The sequence below is a fragment of the Gorilla gorilla genome, chromosome 12, assembly GCF_029281585.2.
Source record: "Gorilla gorilla gorilla isolate KB3781 chromosome 12, NHGRI_mGorGor1-v2.1_pri, whole genome shotgun sequence".
Taxonomy (NCBI): Eukaryota; Metazoa; Chordata; class Mammalia; order Primates; family Hominidae; genus Gorilla; species Gorilla gorilla.
In genome coordinates, this window is record NC_073236.2 from 96,543,405 (window position 1) to 96,566,467 (window position 23,063).

At 52.9% G+C, this 23,063-nt stretch overlaps 1 protein-coding gene and 1 long non-coding RNA gene across 2 annotated transcripts in view; both read left to right on the top strand.

Annotated features, from left to right (window-relative positions):
- ZFP36L2 (ZFP36 ring finger protein like 2) lies at nucleotides 1-4,305 on the top strand. The gene is made up of 2 exons (XM_031008010.3): nucleotides 1-445; nucleotides 958-4,305. Exons 1-2 carry the CDS (start codon nucleotides 395-397, stop codon nucleotides 2,386-2,388), a joined length of 1,482 nt encoding a protein of 493 aa, XP_030863870.1. The 5' UTR covers nucleotides 1-394; the 3' UTR covers nucleotides 2,389-4,305.
- Nucleotides 4,306-9,397: 5,092 nt separating this feature from the next.
- The window catches only part of LOC129531565 (uncharacterized), a 68,849-nt gene continuing 55,183 nt past the window's right edge, over nucleotides 9,398-23,063 (top strand). The window contains exon 1 of the long non-coding RNA XR_010129987.1: nucleotides 9,398-9,512. This is a non-coding gene — a long non-coding RNA (uncharacterized lncRNA). The remainder of the gene's footprint in view (nucleotides 9,513-23,063) is intronic.

Below are 23,063 nucleotides of genomic sequence, written 5' to 3' on the forward strand. Positions count from 1 at the left end.
GGAGACCCCGGCGGGGGCCGAGTTCTGTCCCCTCCCCCGGCGCGCCCGCCCCGCCGCAGCCGCACTCCCGGGCTCTATATAGGGCGCGCGCTCGCCGGCCGCCGAGTTCCAGCAGTCCGCGAGCTGCCGTCGGCTCCGCGGGGGGGGCGGGCCGGGCACCCCGGGGCGCGGAGGAGCGCTCCTCGCTTCTCTCCTTCCCCCCTGCCGCACTCCGCCGGACCCTCCCGCCGGCCCGCGCCGCTGCACTCGCCCTCTCCTCTCGCCCCCCGGCAAACTTTCGGCCCCTCCCCGCCCCTCGCCCGTTATTCGTCGTGGCTCAAGCCCGGCCACGCCGCCCCAAGGGCTCCTCCCGACCTCCCGGCCTGCGGCTCCGGCCACTGCGGGATCCAGAAACATGTCGACCACACTTCTGTCCGCCTTCTACGATGTCGACTTCTTGTGCAAGGTAGGCCGGGGAGCGGGCCGGGCCGGCAGCAGCCGTTCTAGTTCTTGGACTTTGCCTCTGTCCCCAGGTCCTGGGGGACGCCCCTCCCGCCCTGCCTTTCAGGTCGGGAAAGTCCCGGGGTTTGCAAAAGAGTGTCCGAGCGCCCTGGAGGCGGGGAGGGCGGCAAGGAGGGCGCCGGTGTCGCGGTTGAGTTTCTCCACTGCCGACCGCGGCCACGCTGCCCGGGGCTTCCCGGACAGGCTTCGCGCCGCCCACCTCGGCAGCCGGGGCGGAGGATCACGTGTCGAAACCCAGCGCGGCCCACGGTGGGCGTCCTCCCTTCTCCCGCTCCGTCCAGCAAGATCTTGCTGGTTTTGCGCGTGTATAGGTGGAGGGTGGAGGCCGAGTCGGGATCCGCCAAGAGTGGGGGAAAAAAAGGAAAAGAATCAGGCTGGGAGTTCCTCTGCGGCTCGCCCCGAGTCTGTCTGCCCCTTCCGTTTTTCATCCCTTCCCCGCTCCCCTCCCTTTGGCAGACGGAGAAATCCCTGGCCAACCTCAACCTAAACAACATGCTGGACAAGAAGGCGGTGGGGACGCCTGTGGCCGCCGCCCCCAGCTCGGGCTTCGCGCCGGGCTTCCTCCGACGGCACTCGGCCAGCAACCTGCATGCACTCGCCCACCCCGCGCCCAGCCCCGGCAGCTGCTCGCCCAAGTTCCCGGGCGCCGCTAACGGCAGCAGCTGCGGCAGCGCGGTGGCCGGCGGCCCGACCTCCTACGGCACCCTTAAGGAGCCGTCGGGGGGCGGCGGCACAGCCCTGCTCAACAAGGAGAACAAATTCCGGGACCGCTCGTTTAGCGAGAACGGCGATCGCAGCCAGCACCTCCTGCACCTGCAGCAGCAGCAGAAGGGGGGCGGCGGCTCCCAGATCAACTCCACGCGCTACAAGACCGAGCTGTGCCGGCCCTTCGAGGAGAGCGGCACGTGCAAGTACGGCGAAAAGTGCCAGTTCGCGCATGGCTTCCACGAGCTGCGCAGCCTGACTCGCCATCCGAAGTACAAGACCGAGCTGTGCCGCACCTTTCACACCATCGGTTTCTGCCCCTACGGGCCGCGCTGCCACTTCATCCACAACGCGGACGAGCGGCGGCCCGCGCCGTCGGGGGGCGCCTCCGGGGACCTGCGTGCCTTTGGCACGCGCGATGCGTTGCACCTGGGCTTCCCGCGGGAGCCGCGGCCCAAGCTGCACCACAGCCTCAGCTTCTCGGGCTTCCCGTCGGGCCACCATCAGCCCCCGGGCGGCCTCGAGTCGCCGCTGCTGCTCGACAGCCCCACGTCGCGCACGCCGCCGCCGCCCTCCTGCTCCTCGGCCTCGTCCTGCTCCTCCTCCGCCTCCTCCTGTTCCTCGGCCTCCGCGGCCTCCACGCCCTCGGGCGCCCCGACATGCTGCGCCTCCGCGGCGGCCGCGGCTGCGGCCGCTCTGCTGTACGGCACCGGGGGCGCCGAGGACCTGCTGGCGCCGGGGGCCCCGTGCGCGGCCTGCTCGTCGGCCTCGTGCGCCAACAACGCCTTCGCCTTCGGCCCGGAGCTCAGCAGCCTCATCACGCCGCTCGCCATCCAGACCCACAACTTTGCCGCCGTGGCCGCCGCCGCCTACTACCGCAGTCAGCAGCAGCAGCAGCAGGGCCTGGCGCCCCCCGCGCAGCCCCCGGCGCCGCCCAGCGCGACCCTCCCCGCCGGGGCCGCCGCACCTCCCTCGCCGCCCTTCAGCTTCCAGCTGCCGCGCCGCCTGTCCGACTCGCCCGTGTTCGACGCGCCCCCCAGCCCCCCGGACTCGCTGTCCGACCGCGACAGCTACCTAAGCGGCTCCCTGAGCTCCGGCAGCCTCAGCGGCTCCGAGTCTCCCAGCCTCGACCCTGGCCGCCGCCTGCCAATCTTCAGCCGCCTCTCCATCTCCGACGACTGAGGCAAGAGGGCGCCAGTGAGGAGGAAGGGAAGGCGGTTCAGAGATGTTGGAGGACACCCCTCGCCTTCTCGCCCTTGCTGGGGGCACGGGAGTCGGGGGGTGACATGGGCCCTAGGCAGACTGCAAGCCCGACCGAGCACTTGGACTCGAACTCTGTGCCGGGAGGGGCCCCCACCCCTCCTTTTTCGGTTTCCTCTTGTCTTTTTTTTTTTTTTATTTTTATTACGAAGTTTCATTCTTTTTGAGCAAAAAAGTCGAGGAACTTTTTCTGTTGAACAAAATATTCACAACAGGGCAGTTGTGATACGAATAGAACAAAAAAAAAAAAAACACTTAAACTTTTTTAGGACTCCGATGAGTTTGGGACTTCAGGAAAAATCAACCCAGCACCAGCAGCTACCAACCACCATTCCATCTCTTCACTTGAACAGCATTAGTTAAGTCCAGATGTGGGAACCCTTCTCTTGGAAGAAGTTCCTAATGGTGTCTCAGACCGGTGTAAACAAACCAGCCAGCCGCCACCTTGCTAAACCTATAAGCTTTTTAAAATCCAATATTCTGCCAAGAATATGCCTTGATAGTTAGCCCTCAGCCCATAGGTGTTTTTTGTTTTTTAACAATTATATATGTCTGGGGGTGAAAAAACCCTTGCATTCCAAAGGTCCATACTGGTTACTGGTTTCATTGCCACCACTTAGTGGATGTTTAGTTTAGAACCATTTTGTCTGCTCCCTCTGGAAGCCTTGCGCAGAGCTTACTTTGTAATTGTTGGAGAATAACTGCTGAATTTTTAGCTGTTTTGAGTTGATTCGCACCACTGCACCACAACTCAATATGAAAACTATTTAACTTATTTATTATCTTGTGAAAAGTATACAATGAAAATTTTGTTCATACTGTATTTATCAAGTATGATGAAAAGCAATAGATATATATTCTTTTATTATGTTAAATTATGATTGCCATTATTAATCGGCAAAATGTGGAGTGTATGTTCTTTTCACAGTAATATATGCCTTTTGTAACTTCACTTGGTTATTTTATTGTAAATGAGTACAAAATTCTTAATTTAAGAGATTGTATGTAATATTTATTTCATTAATTTCTTTCCTTGTTTACGTAAATTTTGAAAGATTGCATGATTTCTTGACAGAAATCTATCTTGATGCTGTGGAAGTAGTTTGAGGAACATCTTATGAGTTTTCTTAGAATGTATAAAGGTTGTAGCCCATCCAACTTTAAAGAAAGAAATGACCACATACTTTGCAATCAGGCTGAAATGTGGCATGCTTTTCTAATTCCAACTTTATAAACTAGCAAAAAAGTGTTTGCTTATTCCACCAGTTCTACTGTGACATACTCGAGTATAAAGACATGTAGCAATAACGGGGAGTGGGGGGGAGTCTCACAGTGCCTTTGGAAGGGCCCGAACTTGCCTTAAATCTTCCTCAACCAAATAAGTATTTTATTAGTGCTTGAGAGAATCTGAATGTAGGATGGGTTCAACTGCACAAAAGGAAAAGATTTTTACCACTTTTTTTATATAGATATAAAGTGAAGCAACCGCCTTAGTGCTGAAATATGTAGTACATGAATATGCCTTGTTTAATTACAGAAAATTCCAAAACTTGTACTATTTTTTTTTTCCCCATGTAGAAAGGCAGGAATGTCTCCTAAGCTTTCCTGGACAGCAGATGAATGAGCGGTAGCTTTAGTTTGTACGTAGGTACAGTTGGAGCACTATATGTACTCTCTGGACTACTTTGGACAGAAGTAGGTTTTTGAATGTAACAAGATAAGTCAACTTGAGTTGTAATATATTTTGGGGAATCAGCTCACTACAAATTGTGACTGTAAACATTGTACTGTAAATGTTTTGTAGTTTTCCCCCAATAAAATTTTTGGGAAAAAAAGGTACTAACATGTAAGAGCTTTCTTTTTAAACAGGAATGTCTAGCTTTCTAGCTTCCCAGCTAACCATGTCTGCCATTCCCCAGGTCTTGGCATGGTTGGGGAGGACTTGGAGAGCTGGCAGAGCCAGAGTTCAGAAGAGCCTGCGTCCTCTCAGCCCGTATATATTTTATAAGCAAGTTCTTCTAACTGAAAGAAAGTAATTATTCGGACTGTCAAGGGCATTAGTTAGCTAGCTGTTCCCTTTGGTAATAAGATGCATCCCAGAGTTAGCTGGCTGGTAACAGAGCCTGGCCGGGAGGCCTGAAGGGGTGTGGCCTGCCTGTGAGTCACTGAGTGGATCATGTGGCTGCGGTAGCAGCTGAGGGTCCGATTTTTTGCTGGGAAACAGAACTGCTTGGGTGGGGAAGGGGAGGAGGATCTTTCTGCAGCCGGTTGCCTGCCAGGCCTGAGTGCTGAGCTGGAGGTGGAGAGTGAGGCCAGGCTTTTTCTGGGTCGGAGAACTGGAGTTTTGCCTGGATTTTGGAAAGCCTGGTATGTCCTTGTGGACAGGGTGGAGGGGAAGATTAAAGAGGTTAAACTTGTATCTGGGTGATGTTTGCTTATGCGAACAACTTCCTCTGGGAATGAACACATACAAGTTATTTATGCAAAAAAGATTTCTTGTCTATGCTTTAGAGGACTGACTGTAAGTGACCAGAAAGCAAATTCAACCCAGGTCTCTAGAAAAAGGAAGGAAAAAAAGACATTGATTTGCCTGCTGATTTCGCAAACAGTTGAACAAAATCTTACTATAGTGACTCTGGCTGTTTCTAACTTTAAAACAATCACTTTAGGAACTTAAATCGGGTTCATAAATCAATTCATGTTTCTTCTCCTCCACCGCCGTCCCCCATGCACACAGTTCAGACACTTTTTCCAAGGTAGGTAAGAGATTCAGCAATAGTTTGCTTTCTCATATACAACAGCTGGGCTCCCTCCCGGGCCCTGCCTTAGCCAGGGTCTCTGGTGACTCACAGCTGAGCAGGGAGGGGAGGGGGCAGTCTGGTGGATACGCCAGGCCTCGGGCAGCTGTTTCACATTAACGATGATTGCACTGGTGTTAACTGGAGCGTTTTGGTGCTTGTTGCGTGCTGCCAAAGGGGATGGGAAACAGTTTCAAGGTTCTCCCAGATGCCAGCCCCTGACTGAAGGCCTCAGCAGCAGGGGAGGGGAAGCCCGAGGCCAAGGAGGGCTCAGGAGGGGCGAAGACTGCAGGCTCCCTGGCCCCTACACCATAAAGAATGTGCAGTGGGGAGGAAAAGTCTAAAATGTGGTGCTATTTAGGTTAAGCTGCATTTCAAAGGCCTTGTTTCCACTTCATTCCTAAACTTATTTTTCTAAACAAGTACTTTTGATTAGCTGGAATGTTGGGGTAAGCCACATTCATTTTTAAAAACTGGTTTGTTTGAAAAGCCCAACTGTTAGGATCTGAAGTTCTGTATCGCAGACCCAGTGGAGCGTGGAAAGCTACGGGGGGATCATTCAGAAATTTCCTCTTGCCGCAGATCAGTGGAGGGTACTGTCATTGTCTTCCTGCAGCGCCTGGAAATTAACAGCAAAAAAAACCTCTACCGTTGCTTGATCACCCTTAGAAAAGTTTTCTTGTAAATTAAGGAAATAGAAGTAAAGATTGCAAGTAATGACGAACCAAAATTCCCATCCCGGACTGTTGACTCTAAGACTGAGTTGCACTTAGAAACTACGGGAGAAAATTCCTCCGTAGTCAGTTGTGAAAATGAGCCCAGAGTGTGATGGTGTTTAGAATGTCTTCATCGTGGCGTTTCCACTGGATGTCTGAAGACTAAGGTATTTTTTAAGCAGCCCAATTAGTGTGTGCCACCTTCTAACTTATTTCAGAGAAAGGATGTGTGCATGTACACATTTTCCACCCCTCATGGTGTCTGAATCTACTGCTGGGTGTGTAAAAGAAAAAAAACACACACACACAAAAAAACTATTCAGAAGGCCAAAGCTCTGCACCAGCCCCAGGGAATAGATGGAGGATTGTGAGCCCTGCAGTGGCTCAGGACCCCGGATGACAGAGCCAGGCCTGGTGGGCCCGACGCAGGAAAAACAAGCAGGCCTAGCTCTTGGCCGCCAGCCTGGCCCCGCACTAGAATGCTCGGTGCTAAAACCTGCCTGGGGGGGCTCAGAAAAACCCCAGGGTGGCCATGTGCAGGGAGGAAGCCCGCTAGAGAGCATTGAACCTCGGAAAGGAACCGTCCCCAAACACCCGCTCTCCTTCAGTTTTGCTTGTGGTGACAAGTGAGGGCGGATGTGACTCTCACCAAGTTTTCTTGAGACCGGAAGTTGGGTCTCGGCACCGTCCTCGGCCTTGGAAGTTCGTGGGAGCCGGCACAGCCTTTAGAGGCTAGCCGGGCTTACCTTCCATCAGGGGCCCATTGTCGTGAACTCTAATTGTGTTTATTTTTTCTTGTCCACACTCCTGGGGGATATGCAGAGCTGTGGCCGTCCAGAGCAATTCCAGTTCTGTGCTGCTGCTGGCACGGCTGAGGGAGGGAGGAGGAGAGCGGGGGCTGTGGCGGGGCGGGGCCTGGCAGCTGGACAGGCCTCCCCAGGCCGAGCCCTGCAGGGAGGAGGCGGGAGGGAGCGGGGCAGCAGGAAGCCACAGCACCTCCAGGGCCCAACCTCTCCTGATGGGTTTTGCTAGACCTTGAAAGAGTGTGTGTGTGTGTGTGTGTGCGCGCATGCATGCCGTGCACGTGTGTGGAGGTCTGAGGGGTGCGCCTGTATGGGAAGTGTATTAGTACGTGTTTCTGTGTCCTTTTCTGTCTGTGGGTGTGCAGAGGTTTGTGGTGTTGCTCCGTCTGCAGGTGTTCAGGGGTCTGCATGTGTGATGTCGCCCTAGGGGAGTACTGGTGTGTGGATCTGTGTGCTTCTGCATGTGGAGGCTATGTGGGGGGAGGGTCTGTGGGTATGGCTGTGTTTGGATGTGAGTGTGTCTGTGTGTAAGTGTGTGGATGTGTGTGAGTGCTGGTGTGGGTTTGGGTGTATCTGTTGCTATGTAGGTATGTGGATCTTTGGGGTGTGCCTGGGTGTGGGTGTGTCTGTTGTGATGTGGGGGTTGGTGTGTATGCAGGGGTGTGTGTGTTGGTATACATGGGTGTGTCTGTGTGTAAGTATGTGTGGATGTGTGTGAGGGCTGGTGTGAGTTTGGGTATGTCTGTTGCTGTGTAGGTAGGTATGTGGGTCTTTGGGGTATGTCTGAGTCTGGGGGGGTGGGTGTGTGTGTGTGTGTGTGTGTGATCTATGGGAGTGGGTTTGGGTGTGCCTGTGTGTAGCTGCTGCTGTGTGTGGGTAGGTGTGTGGCTCTGTGGGGGGTGAGCAGCTGTAGGTGTTGCTGTGTATTTGGGTCTGGATGTGTCTGCTGCGGTGTGCATGTGGGTGTGTCTGTATGTGGGTGTTACCAACACCTACGGAGGAAAAGCAGACCTTTTTAGCATGGCTCTTTCAAGTTTAAAAACTGCTTTCAAAACCCGGAAATGACCGCCAGGCTGGCATCCGCTTCCTGCAGGGCAGCAGGCCGGGCAGGGCTGGGTGGGAGGGTGGTCAGTGGGCCCCTGCCTTGCGGGGACCCCAGACTCACCTCTGTTGCTGGGCACACCTGCCAAGGACAGGCCTTGGTGCCGCTGGCTGTCTGCAGGGACATTTTTAGAAAGAATTCACTCTGGGGGAAGGGGGAGGGGCCCTTTTATTTTCATCTGGGCAGAAATAGCTCCTGTCAGATAGCAGCTCTTGTGCCCTCTGGGGCGAGAGGCAGCTCTGAAATAGAAGGAAAGATATTAAGGACTCGAGACAGACAAGAAAACTCCCGAGCTCGCTGAAACCAAGTTTAAAATATTTCTCTAAAAATAAGCTTTGTTTTTCTTGTGGATTCCTCCGGCCCTCGTGTCAGGGTGCTTAGCTGGTCTGGGATGCCAGGCGGAATTTTTAAAAAACCAAGTGTTTCCCAGCTGTGGCCTTGGAAAGTTCTCTGTTTTCCATTTATTAAACTCCTAGTTTCCGGCTAATTAAAATTATTTTCAAATAAAACTCCATGGCCCAGCAATATTTGATGAAACAAAGAATTCCCGGTGACCCCTCTGCAGGGGGCCAGGCGGCTGTGGGGCTGCCTGTGTCCCCTCCAGTGGGCTCAGTGTTGGTTTTATGGGGAGAGGGAACCCGGGCCTTTGAAATGCAGACCCAGGGCCTTGTCTTACTAAATCCCACCTCCGCTCCCGTGGTGACTGCTTGCTGGTGTGGTGACTGCTTGCAGGCGGGCAGTCTCTGAGTCCTGCACCACTTGAGAAGGGGCTGCGGGGTAATTGGAAACCTGCTGTTTGTTTCCCCTGCACCACTAATAACCTGAGCAGAGGGGGGTGCACGTCAGGGGAGAGGAACTTGGCTGAGGCATGTGGCCACATGATCTGCTACCTGGTGGTTTCTCCCTGGCCTGGCAGCTGTGGAGGCTTCAGCTCCCACCAGGCCAATGTGCCAGGACTTTATTGAGCACCTATAAGATGCCCAGACTGACATCTAGTCCCAGAGTTGGGTGGGACTTCACTGACATCCAGGGCCACATGTTATGCAGATGGAAGTCGGTGAGGCTGCAGGGTGGAGGCAGATTTTGCTGAGGGCCAGAGCTGGTGGGATTCAGACTTACAGACAGATCCCCCTCCATGGTCCCCCGCATTCAGCCCACACAGCAGTGGGGCAGGATACTGGGTCTGCTGGCCTAGCCCTGCCCTTTCATTCATGCCACAGAGAGTTCTCCATTGTCTAGTAAATGCCTGCAGTGGGCTAAGAGAGGGGAGCTGACAGGTGTTATTCCTGCCTTCAGGGAGTCTGCATAATGATTTCAAGGTTCATTCATGTTGTAGCAGAAATCAACTTCATTCCTTTTTTATGACTGAATAATATTTCAGTGGATGGGACTTTGGGTTGTTTCCACTTTTTAGCTACTGTTGAATGTTGAATAATCCCGCTATGCACAAGTGTACAAGTCCGTGTGTGAACATAAACTTTCTTTTTTTTTTTTTTTTTTTTTGGAGATGGAATCTATCTATCACCCAGACTGGAGTGCAGTGGTGCAGTCTCGGCTCACTGCAACCTCCGCCTCCCGAGTTCAAGTGATCCTCCTGCTTCAGCCTCCTGAGTAGCTGGGATTACAGGTAAGCACCACCACGCCCGGTTAATTTTTGTGTTTTTAGCAGAGACAGGGTTTCTCCATGTTGGCCAGGCTGGTCTTGAACTCCTGACCTCAGGTGATCCACCCACCTTGGCCTCCCAAAGTGCTGGGATTACAGGCATGAACCACTGCGCCCAGCCCATCTTAGTTTTTTCAAAAAGTACAATCACAAGCTGAAATCCAGGCTATAAAGGGGAAGAACAAGGTACTAAGGGAGCATCTGTCAGGGAAATTGACCACACATAGGGCCCAGAAGGCGCCTGAAGAAGCAAGAAAGGACCAGGCATGGTGGCTCACACCTGTAATCCCAGCACTTTGGGAGGCCCAGGCGGGAGGATCGCTTGAGCCCAGAAGTTGGAGACCAGCCTGGGGGACGTGGTGAAACCCCTTCTCTACAAAATATTCTTTTTTTTTTTTTTGAGGCAGAGTCTTGCTCTGTCATCCAGGCTGGAATGCAATAGCGCAGTCTTGGCTCAATGCAACCTCTGCCTCCCGGGTTCAAGCGATTCTCCTGCCTCAGCCTCCTGAGTAGCTGGGACTACAGGTGCTTGCTACCACATCCAGCTAATCACATCCAGCTAATTTTTATATTTTTAGTAGAGACAGGGTTTTACTGTGTTGGCCAGGCTGGTCTCGAACTCCTGACCTCGTGATTCATCTGCCTTGGCCTCCCAAAGTGCTGGGATTACAGGCCCGAGCCACCGCGCCCGGCTCTTTAACAAATTAGCTGGGAGTGATAGTGCACCACTGCACTCCAGCCTGGGGAACAGAGCAAGACTCTGTCTCCAAAAAAAAAAAAAAAAGTTGTGTTTTTCACCGCAGAGCGCAGAGGGTTATCACACATGGAAACAGCTGGGACTCTGGAGTCAGATGGGGGCAATGGATCCTCAGGTGCTGCGAATTACTCGCTGGGTTACATTGAGCACAGTTCACAGCCTCTTTGAGACTCAGTTTCTTCATTCGAAAAATGGGTTAATACATAGTTGCTGTTATAAAGATTAAGTGAGATAATACATGTAAAGTGCCTTGCCCAAGGCCTGGAGGTGGTGTGTTGAGGAGCACGGGCTGGCTGCTATTATTAGTAGTAGAACACTTCATCCCCTTCTGCTACCCCTCCTACCCTGGCCCAAGCTCACAGTTCTCCAGGTCAGAATGCCTTAACAATTCTAATAGCTGCTATTTATGGAGCTCCTATTATATACTAAAGCTTTACATATGTTAATGAAGTCCTATAACAACCCAAGACCGAAGTCCTATTGCTATTCCCATTTCAAAGATGAGGAAATTGAGCTCAGAGGAGTTGTTATATGCCTGCGGCCATGGGGTAGGAAATGTCAAGGAAGAATCCAAAGGAATCTAAGCTTTTGCTCTTTCAAATACCACAGGCTGCTTTCCTGACCCCTTTCTTCCTGCTTTACTCCCACCTGTCTATAATGCCCTGATCCTTTAAGAAACCCTCCAGGATTTCATTCCAGGGTAGACTGTGTCCTGCCTCATCTGTGCATTTTTTTTGTTTTGTTTTGTTTTGTTTTGTTTTTAATAGAGACAGGGTCTCACCATTGTGCCCAGGCTGGTCTCAAACTCCTGGGCTCAAGTGATCCGCCCACCTCAGCCTCCCAAAGTGCTGGGATTATAGGCATGAGCCACCACACCTGGCCTCATCTGTTTTTTAAAACACAGCTGGGCACAGTGGCTCCTGCCTGTAATCCCAGCCTTTTGGGAAGCTGAGGCGGACGGATCACTTGAGTCCAGGAATTTGAGACCAGACTGGGCAACATGGCGAAACCCCATCTCTACAAACGATACAAAAACTAGCTGGGCGCGGTGGCACTCACCTGTAGTCCCAGCTGCTCAGGAGACTGAGGTAGGAGAATCACCGGAGCCCAGGAGTTTGAGGCTGCAGTGAACTATGATCATGTCACTGCACTCTGGCCCAAGTAACAGAGTGAGACCTTGTCTCTAAAAATGATAAGAATAAAAATAATAATAATTTTAATGCTAAAAAAGGTTTAAAAACCACTGACCGCTGGGTGTAGTGGCTCACAACTGTAATCCCAGCACCATGGGAGGCCGAGGTGGGCAGATCACCTGAGGTCAGGAGTTCGAGACCAGCCTAGCCATCATGGCAAAACCCCATCTCTACTAAAAATACAAAAATTAGCCAGGCATGCGTGGTGGCAAACGCCTGTAATCTCAGCTACTCAGGAAGCTGAGGCACAAGAATCGCTTGAACTTGGAGGTGGAGGTTGCAGTGAGCCGAGATCTCGCCACTGCACTCCAGCCTGGGCGACAGAGCAAGACTCCGTTTCAAAAAAAAATTTTTAAAAACCCCACTGACTTAGTGTAGCCCTCTCATTCCATAGATGAGAAACTGAAGGTTGAGAAGGGGTAGGGGCACCCCTCTGGAGACTTGCCAGTTTCTGGGTCTCTACCTAGCACTTGGAAAAGAAAGAACCCAGGACACCTCCCTGAGCGTGCGCTGTGCCAGTAGGGCTGTTGGTATGGATTCTCACCAAAGCAAACCCAAATCCTTCTTGGCTGAGAGGCTCAGCATGGCTGGTCCCTGGATGTTCCATCCAGCAGGCTTCTCAGAGGGGGCCCAGAGAGTCTGTGGGGCTGACAGGCAGGAGCTTGCCAACAATAGCCCTGTGGGTCCAGAGCCCCTGCAGGGGCTGGGACCGGAGGGAGCTTGGGCAGGCATTACCTCCATGGCTGTGGAAGGGCCTGGCCCTAAGGGGTTACAAGCAGGGGCTCCCATTGGACTGCAATCAAATCTCAGCCCAGTGCTGCCTCCTACCTGCGTGACCTCGAGCAAATCTGAACTTCAGTTTTCTTTTTTCTTTTCTTTTCTTTTCTTTCTTTTTTTTTTTCTTTTCTTTTTTTTTTTTTTTTTTTTTTTTTGACACAGAGTCTTGCTCTGTCACCCAGGCTGCAGTGCAGTGGCGTGATCTCGGCTCACCGCAACCTCCGCCTCCCAGGTTCAAGTGATTCTCCTGTCTGAGCCTCGCGAGTAGCTGGGATTACAGACGCCCGCCACCATGCCCGGCTAATTTTTTGTATTTTAGTAGAGACGGGGTTTTGCCATGTGGGCCAGAACCTGTCTCAAAAAAAAAAAAAAAAAGACCAGCCTGACCAACATGGAGAAACCCCATCCCTATTAAAAATACAAAATTAGCTGGGCATGGTGGCGCATGCCTGTAATCCCAGCTACTAGGGGGCTGAGGCAGGAGAATCGCTTGAACCTGGGAGGCGGAGGTTGCGGTGAGCCGAGATTGCACCACTGCACTCCAGCCTGGGCAACAAGAGTGAAACTCCGTCTCAGAAAAAAAAAGTGCAATATTTATGGTTTGTTTGTTATTACCATTTTGGGGTATTTTTCCACTTCTAATCAGTAGGCATCCAATCTGATGGGCATCAGGAAGGCCCCATGGTTTGCCCCCACCAAACTCCCAGGGTTTGTAGCTGTGCGTGTGGCCATTTAGATTTAAATTAATTAAAAGTAAGCAAAATGTAAAACTCACTTCCTCAGCCATACTAGATAGCTACGTTTTAAGTATTCAATTGCCACATGGAGCTAGGGGCTACTGCATTAAACAGCACAGAACATTTCTGTCATCACAGAAGTTCTGTTGGACAGCACTGTGAGTCTAGAATGTTCTATTAAAATACCAACAGCTGAAGGAAAGATGCTTCCAGCAGCAGGTCCTGGGATACCCCCATGATGTCCTTGCTGGTTCTCCTTCCTTCCAAAAGCCAAGAGACTCCAGAATATTCCCAAACTACTGCTCCACCTGGCAGATTGAAAGTGCCAGTGGGGAGGGGAAGGGACTGAGCTCTGCCTAACTGCCCACACGTGCTGGCATCTCTCAGCCCCACTCAGCAGTCTGGGACCCACCTCCTCCCAGATGCACCTCACACCAACCCCTCCAGTTGTCCCTGTCCCCAAGCATGTGACACCACGTCTCTCAAGGAACCCATGCCAGAACCTGGCACGCTTCCCCAGTCTTTTCTCTCACTTCCCTCTACCCCTTCCCTCATAGGTTGCCCAAACATCATGACTCTGCTTTCTAACCAGGCCTTGACTTTGCCCCCTTTGTCTCTAGCTCCTCTGCAACTCAGGCCTGCCCCACGCTCACCCAGACACCTTGTCAACCAGGAGCCCTGGCTGGTCCTCTTCCAGGCCACCACTCCTCTAGAGCAAGGTTGTAAAGCACTTGGGTGATCATACTCCCCTCTGCCCTAGGACGCTACACAGGGTCCCACCACCCACTGTTCAAGTCCAAGGAGGCTCTGGGATCCGGAAAAACGTCCCTCCTCTGCCTATGCTCCTTGCTTCTTAGCTGCTCGGGAGCACCAAGGATTCCTAGAGATGCTGTTCACACTCTGGGCCCTTTACTTTCCTTCCACCCCTGCCTGGGACATCCCGTTGTGACCCCCTGCTTCCTCGCCTCTTCCCTCCACAGTCAGCCCAGGCTGAATCTCAAACTCAGATCTAGCCTCTCCACCCAACCCTGGCCCCACCGGGGCACTGTCCAGGCCTTTATCAGAGCACATATCACAGCATCCCGCAACGACTGGTTATGTCTGTCTTCCTCTCTACCCTGTCAGTTCCTTCAAAGCAAGAACATTGTGTTCCTCCTTGCAGCCCCCAAGCCTGGCTCCTCGAAGGGCTTCAGTAACTGTACGACAAAACCAATCTGCCCCGTGAGACTGGCCCTGTTCGCTCCCATTGGACAGATGAGGAAAATGAAGCTCAGAGAATGAAAGATGCTTGCCTGAGATCTCCCAGTGCATAAGTGGCAGCGCCATGATGCAGCCCCAGGCCCTCAAAAAGAGGGCGGAGTGTCCCAGCCATTCAGAAGAGGCAAAGATGCACTATTCCTTGGTGCAAGGAACCTCATGTTGATTTTTTCTTTTTTATCTTTTTTTTTTTTTTTTTTTGAGACAGAGTCTCGCTCTATTGCCAGGCTGGAGTGCAGTGGCACTATCTCGGCTCACTGCAACCTCCGCCTCCCGGGTTCAAGCGATTCTCCTGCCTCAGCCTCCTGAGTAGCTGGAATTACAGGCACCCACCATCATGCCCAGCTAATTTTTTTGTATTTTTGTAGAGACGGGGTTTCACCATGTTGGTCAGGCTGGTCTTGAACTCCTGACCTCGGGTGATCCGCCCTCCTCAGCCTCCCAAAGTGCTGGGATTACAGGTGTAAGCCACCGCTCCTGGCCAATTTTTTCCTCTTATTTGGAACTCATGCCTGCTTGTTATGAATATTCCAACAGCTGCAGTGAATCCCAATACGTGCAAGTGGAAAAGGCCCCCTTAACCTTCCTCCTCAGGCCCACTCAGCAAAGGTGGCCACTTTGTAGCCACTTTGTGTGAGGCATTCCAGAGATCTGGTGAGGCAGCTATCTACAAATATTTATACACACACATTCATATATGGTTTCAGTCACAAAATGGGGTCATTCTCTCCCCTGACCTATCATTTAGGGCATTGGAACATGGCTGCATGTGGCTCTGTTTGTGAGGGCCCAGGGGATGGACAGGGAGGCTCTGCATTATTTTGCTTTTACCAACATTGCAGCGTGAACGTTTTTTTAACTCAGGGCCTTGGGTGAATATCTCCATCAGATGAATCCCGAGAAGTAGCAGGCATGGGTCACAGTGTGGCTCGCGTGTTTCTTGGGAGGGTCACGTGCATTTTTCCTAATTTATAGTATTATTTTATTTTTTATAGATAGGGGGTCTCGCTATGTTGTCCAGGCTGGTGTCGAACTCCTGAGCTCAAGCCATCCTCTGGCCTGCCAAAGTGCTGGGATTATAGGCGTTAGCCGCTGCGCCTGGCCCATCATGCATTAAATGCTTGAAGCCTGCCCTCGTAGTAACATGTTGCACTAAGTATAATACCTCGGAGGCCGCGTCCCTCCCTGTCTGTCCCTCCCCACTGCCTGTTCTGAGTTTCTGGAGTCCACATCTCAGGGGCTCCAGCCTGGACTCTGGTCTTTCTCCAGCTCCCTGCCCTGTTCTCAAGTCCCCCTGTTGTCGTCCACTGCCTAGGCTGGCACCACAGTCTGAGGCTGCCACCTGGGAGACCCAGGAGAGGCCTGGAGCAGTCCCAGTGGGCTCAGGGCTCCTGGGGCCTGAGGAACCAGAGGCACTGAAGCCACGTGGGGGACACCCTGCCTGTGTGATGGGTGGTGGGAGCAAAAGAAATCCTTTCTGAAACGACAGCATTGGGATGACAGCGTGTGTGGGAAGGGGTGTGTGTGTGTGAGTGCGTGAGGCTGCGGTGTGGCTCTGTGAGTGTGTGTGAGTGTGGGGGGGTGAGCCGGCATGACAGCATGTGCGGTGGTATGTGGGAGATGCCATGCATGTGTTTTAGGGCGGTTATGTCAGGCGTTATGTAAGGGAGGCGCTCCCTGGGGCCAACAAACCGCAGTGGTGTAACCGCCAGGCCAGCAGGGAAGGAGGGAAAATGTAAACACCATTCCGTGCCTTTCCCTGCCCTGCCACAGGCCCTGCGGTCCTGCCTTCCCACCACCTGAGGCCCCGTGGGCTGGCTGGGGGGTGATGATGGGGGCGTGAGGGCTGAGGCTGAGGGTCCCAAGAGCTCCATAGGCGGGCACATCTGCAGCTCTTGATCCTGGCCCAAGGGACAGCACCAAAGGAGAGCCCAGCCAGGGCCTAACTGGGCTTCTTCTGGTCAGTTGCAGGCCATGCATCCCCCACGTGTGAGGCGTGCAGGCTTCCCCACCCCACAGCGCTCCTGTGTCCCAGAGGCCTCTCCCTGGCATAGGAGCCCCTTGCCCTGCAATAAATCAGCATGGGGTTCACGGCTCACCTGTTCACACCTGTACAGTGGCCTCAGGGCCAGCTGTCTCTGTCTCTCTCACATACACTCAAAGGCGCACCTCCTCCCTGCCCCGCTCCACATCCTGGCCCAGACACCTTCCTTCCCACCAGCTCCCAGTTTCCAGCCCTTCAGCCTGGCACCTGAGGCTTCCTCTTCTAGGAAGCAGCCCTGTCTGCTCCAGGCCAGAGGCCTTGCTCCCCACTCTGAAAACTCCTGAGGCCCCTGTGGATACATAGCTGGACGTCTGGCCAAGCTCAATAGTCCCCTGTTCTCCAGTTGCTCGTTTTAAGATTAATGGCCATGGCCAGGTGCAGTGGCTCACACCTGTAATCCCAGCACTTTGGGAGGCTGAGGCGGGAGGATCACCTGAGTCAGGAGTTCAAGACCAGCCTGGCCAACATGGCAAAACCCCGTCTCTACTAAAAATACAAAAACTAGCTGGGCGTGGTGGCATGCGCCTGTAATCCCAGCTACTAGGGAGGCTGAAGCAGGAGAATCACTTGAACCTGGGAGCCGGAGGTTGCAGTGAGCTGAGATTGCGCCACTGCACTCCAGCCTGGGTGATAGACTGAGACTCCATCTCAATAATAATAATAATAACAGTGGCCATAATTTATGGAGTATACTCTGTCAAACCCCCTCCCTCAAAGTGTTCTTATTATGCCATGCCATCCTTGAACCAATCCTAGAAGGTGGTGTTCTAATCATTATGGGAGCCAGAACCCCAGCAGACAGAGGTTAAGTGAATCATCCACGGTTATGCAGCCACGCCTAGAAGTGGCTGGTGGCAGAACCTGTATTCACAATCTCCTGTGGCTGAGCCCCATTTCCCCACACCTCCAGGCTCTTGGGGAGCAGCAACTCTCCTGCTTCCCGCCCCCCACCTTCCCCAACATAGTGCCAGCTGGGCGACCACAAGATACTTAAATCAAGGCTGTGGCTTACTCAGTGGCTGCATGCAGTTGGTGCCATCTAAATGCTAGTTGATTGAGTAACTGAACAGGATTGAATGCAGTCTTTTACTTGGAACAATAAAGTGCAATGTTGACAGGAGGAGCTCTGGAATCACTCAGCTATATGACTTTAGGGTACTGACAGACCCAGCTGAGCCTCAGTTTCCTCACCTGCAAGATGGGAATCGCCATTGCGTCTTCCACACAAGGTTACTGAGAGAATTTCTGCGACACTGGGTGCGATGGGCTTGGCTCCGTGCCTGGCACACATTTTGCAGTCAAAAATGTCAACTGCTGCTGCTCCACTTTCGGGGTAGAGCTGGGGCAAGCATATTCTCCCATTTGAACAGTGAGGAAAACTGAGGCCCAGAGAAACCACTTTCCCAAGTTCCTGCAGGACTTGGACTGCAACTGCAAATTGCTGATTCCTAGCCTGGAACCTTTAACAACAGGCCAGCGCTATTCATCCAGTCAGTGTGGATAGAGGCAGTGGAGTCAATGGAGGAGAATATTTTTCTAGACCTTACAAAAGTTTCTGATCAGCAAGAGAGCAGTGTCCTCTTGGAAAGATAGTACTCTCATTTTTCTACCCCTGTGAAGGAGGGATTAATCAAGGAGGGCTTCCAGGAAGAGGTGGGCATCAGAGTAACCTTGTCTCCTTAAATGAGGAAGACACTGTGGCCCTTCAGGGGAGGCTGAGCCTGTCTCTCCAGGGTGACCTGCCCTGTTAGCCTTCCAATCCTGGAAGACCTCCAGCCTGGCCTGGCCTGGGGTCCACAGTCTGTACCTGAGTGCTGTACCTCTATTCCCCTGTTTTCCCCCATCCCTTCCCAATGCAGGGCTTTGGGAGAGTCTCCTCCAAAGCCAATTTCTTTTTTTTTTTTTTTTTTGAGAAAGAGTCTTGCTCTGTCACCCAGGCTGGAGTGCAATGGTGCGACCTTGGTTCACTGCAACCTCCGCCTCCTGGGTTCAAGCGATTCTCCTGCCTCAGCTTCCCGAGTAGTTGGGATTACAGGCACGGGCCACTGTGCCCAGCTAATTTTTGTATTTTTAGTAGAGACGAGGTTTCACCATGCTGGCCAGGCTGGTCTCAAACTCCCGAACTCAGGCGATCCACCCTCCTTGGCCTCCCAAACTGCTGGGATTACAGGCATGAGCCACCGTGCCCGGCCCCCAAAGCCCACTTCTATCACCTCACTCCTGTCTGCTCTCATGGTCAAGTCCTAGCTTCTGCACCTGGCATCCCAGGCAAGGCCCCTGCACCTGGCCCTGCCCTCCTGCAGCCCCTACTGACCCGTAGCTAACATTGCAGCAGCTCCCCACCCTCCACTACTCCCCTCTTCTGCTGTTTCTCCACAGCCTCCTCACCAGTCAGCACACTATAGAGTTTACAGATTTGTCTTCATTGTCTGTCTCCCACTAAAATGTCAGCTGCAGGGATTTGGGGAGGGGGAGAGGAGGGGTCTTTTTCATTGTGCTCAACAAATACTTGAGGGAATGACTGCATGATCTCCACCCTCCTGCCACTGCACACTCATGCCAGGCACCTTTACCCTGATGCTGTTATGCCCTTGCCCTAATGTCCTCCCGATGCCTTTGGCTGAATCATGCTACCTCTTGCAGAAAGGCTTCCGGGATTATACCTGCCCACAGCCCAGCCTCCCCTCTCTGACCTCATCACAGTGCAGAAATCCCCAAGCTCAGGTGGATTTCAGAGGAAGAAGGTGGACAGGGCAGGCCAGCTCCTTGGGGCTGTGCAGGGACCAGGTATGCATAGCCCCAGGCTTGGGAGGCTGGGGCTCCTGTAACCCACCAGCTTTGTCCAAGGGTGGGAGATGAGTCCTATACTTTCTTCTCTTTTGACCCTAAGATCCTTTCGCTCCAAGTTCAACTTCAGGTAAACCTGTGGCAGGGGAGCCCACAGTTGAAGTAGGAGGTGTCTTGTAGCCCAGGTGGACTGCTCAGCTCTAGGAAGGCCAGGCTCTGACCCAGAGACTCTGCAGCCAAGGCTCTGCCCTAGGGGCTTCTCATGAGCTGGAGGTTCAGGACCCCCTTGACCTTGGAATCCTTCCCTGAGCATTCTTTTCTTCTTTTTCTTTTTCTTTTTCTTTTTTTTTTTTTTTTAAGACAGAGTCTTGCTCTCTTGTCCAGGCTGGTGTGCAGTGGCACAATCTTGGCTCACTGCAACCTCCACCTCACGGGCTCGAGCCATCCTTCTGCCTCGGCCTCCTGAGTAGCTGGGATTACAGACACACACCACTATGCCCGGCTAATTTTTTTTTTGTATTCTTAGTAGAGACGGGGTTTCACCATGTTGGCCAGGCTGGTCTCGAACTTCTGGCCTCAAGTGATCCTCCCGCCTCGGTCTCTCCAAATGTTGGGATTACAGGCGTAAGCCACCGCGCCTGGCCATCCCTGAGCATTCTTGAAAGAAGCTGTCACCAGGCAGGCTGTGCTTCCCTGGGAGCGCACAGATGGGAGGGAGAGAGAAAATTCTCTTCACAAAGAAACCCAAGCCAGGGAGGCAGGTGAGTGAAAACCAGAGAGATAGAAGGTGAGATGACTCAGGTGTTGCTGTGGTCCTGGCCCAAGCACAGGGCAGCAGGGGAGAGGTGCCCTGAGGCTGGATCTGGGGCCATGGGCCTTCGGGTGGAGAACGTCCTCCTCAGAGCAAGCTGGAGCCACTGGCCTCAGAGGTCTTCAGGGCCCGGGATGGTGGCGTCTTCTTCCCTCTGGCTCCCCTTCACTGGGCCCATGTAGTCCCCACCTTCATGCATCCTGGGGAATGGGGAACTGGAATGACTCCCACGAACTGGAATGGCCAGCCTCCCTCAGCAGTAAAATAGTCTCTTGTACAAGGATTAAATGGCATATAATACATAAAATACACCTTGCCTGGCACACAGTGGCACTAAGTCATGTCAGTGCCTTGCCCCACACCCCTGGTGGGCACCATCCCTGCAGATTTTCCCATGGTCACTTCTTCTAGTGAAGTCGGAGTACACAGAGAGCCTCTTTGCGTGGGGTTCCATGGAGGAAGAGGGATGCAGAGGGCTTGAGACCCCTCGCCCTGCCCAGGAGGGGTGAGTGAGCTCTTGCACCTGTACCTTATCCAGTTTGGGAAGTCCCTTCACTTCCCTTGGCCCCTATTCACCCCTAGCTCCTTCTCAGCCAGCCTCCTCCAGCCCAGCCCTCCTGTCCGTGGAAACTCCTCCAGGCTCCTGCCCTCCAACAGCAATCGCGCCCCTCACCATGTCCCAGAGCACAGTCTCCGGGCTGCTCCCTTCCATCCTGGAGGTCCTGCAGTGTGTGGTCTAGGGCCAGGTCCTCAATCACTGCGCCTTGTTTCTCATCTATTATTCCCTTATCTTTACTCTTCCCCGGAGATACAGGAGGGGAAATGTTGTGCTCATCAAATAGTCACCGAGTTCCAGAGGGGTATAGGAAGCCCATTTATTAGGCCACACTGTCTTTAAAATTTCTACGTCCAGCCGGGCACAGTGGCTCACGCCTATAATCCCAGCAGTTTGGGAGGCTGAGGTGGGAGAATCGCTTCAGCCCAGGAGTTTGAGACAAGCCTGGGCAACATGGAGAAACCCCGTCTCTACTAAAAATAGAAAAATTAGCTGGGCATGGTGGTGAGTGCCTGTAGTCCCAGCTACTTGGGAGGCTGAGATGGGAGGATCACCTGAGTCTGGGACGTGGAGGTTGCAGTGAGCTGAGACTGCACTACACCACTTCACTCCAGCCTGAGCCACACAGTGAAACTCTGTCTCAAATAAAATACAATAATAAAATAAAATAAAATTCCCTAACAAGAGCCTGATCACCAGGTGGCCTGTTTACAGGAGACCAGCCCCATGGCAGTATGTCTGTGAAATGGTAGATTCTGTGTGGTCGGAAGGATGTTTAAGCTGTCAGGTAAAGTTAAAAGAGCTTGAAAGACTGGGTGAGGTAGCTCATGCCTGTAATCCCAGCACTATGGGAGGCTGAGTCGGGCAAGTCACTTGAGGCCAGGAGTTCAAGACCAGTCTGGCCAAAGAACTTTGGTAGAGACAGGGTTCCATAGAGATGGAACCCCGTCTCTACCAAAAATACAAAAAGTAGCCGAGCATGGTGGCACACACCTGTAGTCCCAGCTACTTGGGAGGCTGAAGTGGGAGAATTGCTTTAACCCAGGAGGTGGAGGTTGCAGTGAGCAGAGATTGTACCACTGCACTCCAGACTGGGGGACAGAGCGAGACCCCGTCAAAAAAAAAAAAAAAAAGAGCAAGGAAAGAACCATGTGTTACAGCACCACCTCTTTGGCTGAACATCGTCTTTAACAGACACACATGTATACATATACACTAGCGTGGGCATGACATTTTTTTCTGGCAGGCTACCTGAGAAACTATTAAGCGGTCACCTTCAATGAAAGGTTGGGAAAAGAGGGGAGAGTTTCATCTTCATTTTATACTTTTTGTTTGGCTTTCCTACCATGTGAATATATTGTTATTATTTTTTATTATATTTTATTTTTGAGACAGAGTCTCGCTCTGTCGCCCAGGCTAGAGTGCAGCGGCGCAATCTCGTCTCACTGCAACCTCTGCCTCCCGGATTCAAGCAATTCTGGTACCTCCCGGTAGCTGGGATTACAGCCATGCGCCACTATGCCCGGCTAATTTTTGTATTTTTGTAGAGACAGATTTTCGTATTTTTGTGGAGACAGATTCTCGTCATGTTGGTCAGGCTGGTCTCAAACTCCTGACCTAATGATCCGCCTGCCTCGGCCTCCCAAAGTGCTGGGATTACAGGTGTGAGCCACTGCGCCCAGCCTGTTATTATTTTTTAAATGTCCAACAGATATTATCTGAGTACTTGGGATGAGGGGCCTTTCTGTTCTTTTTCTGTGGTGTCAAAGAAGAAAGAGGTAATGGAAGTTGGCAGGAAACAGCTATGGGTTTGTTGGGTCTTGCTGTTGGGGGCAGGGCCTGGCTGCGGACAAGAGGCTGAAAGGCCCAGGGACCCCAGAAGGGGATGGAGGAGTCACTGCATAGGGTGGGGGTCCTGCCCAGCCACCCACTGGCTGGGCAGCCTCTGAGGGGCCTGGGTGGGGCCTCAGGCTTTGGAGCGCTCTCTCCCTGTTGAGCTAAGCCTCCCAAAACACCAGCTTCTTTACTCAGGGGGCACGAAACAAGACCTCTGTCTGTGTGCCTGAGGTTTGCCCACAGTTTGCATGTCCCCCCCCGCCTGTCCTCTTCCTGAGCCTCTGGCCGTGGCCTGTGGCAGATGGAAGGCGGAGGTGAAGGAGATCTCAGGCCAGGGGCTCTCTGATGAGTCTTGCCATGTCTGCTCACAGCTGCCTCCCTTCATTCCTGTGGCAGATGACCGGGCAGGAGCCACACCTTGCTGGCTACTCCTGGAGGGCCTGGGGATGCCCAGGGCTGCAGGGGTGCAAAGATGACACCCCACATATCCCCATGGTCTGGCCAGACAGGCTCCCTAGGTTACCATCGCTCCTGGCCCAGCACCAGATGGGGCAGGCTGTGGTTTCTGGTGTCAATCACCCCTGCACTGACCACCACGCCAAGCCATGCCCCTCATCCCTAGTGGACAGAGACCTCCCCATACATCCCTGAGGCGGGAAAAGTGCTGTGAGCTCCATTTCACAGGCTGAGAAACTGAAGGCCAGGTTGGTAAAGTGACTTGCCAAGGACATGGTGAGCTGGTGACAGCATAAAGCCTGAG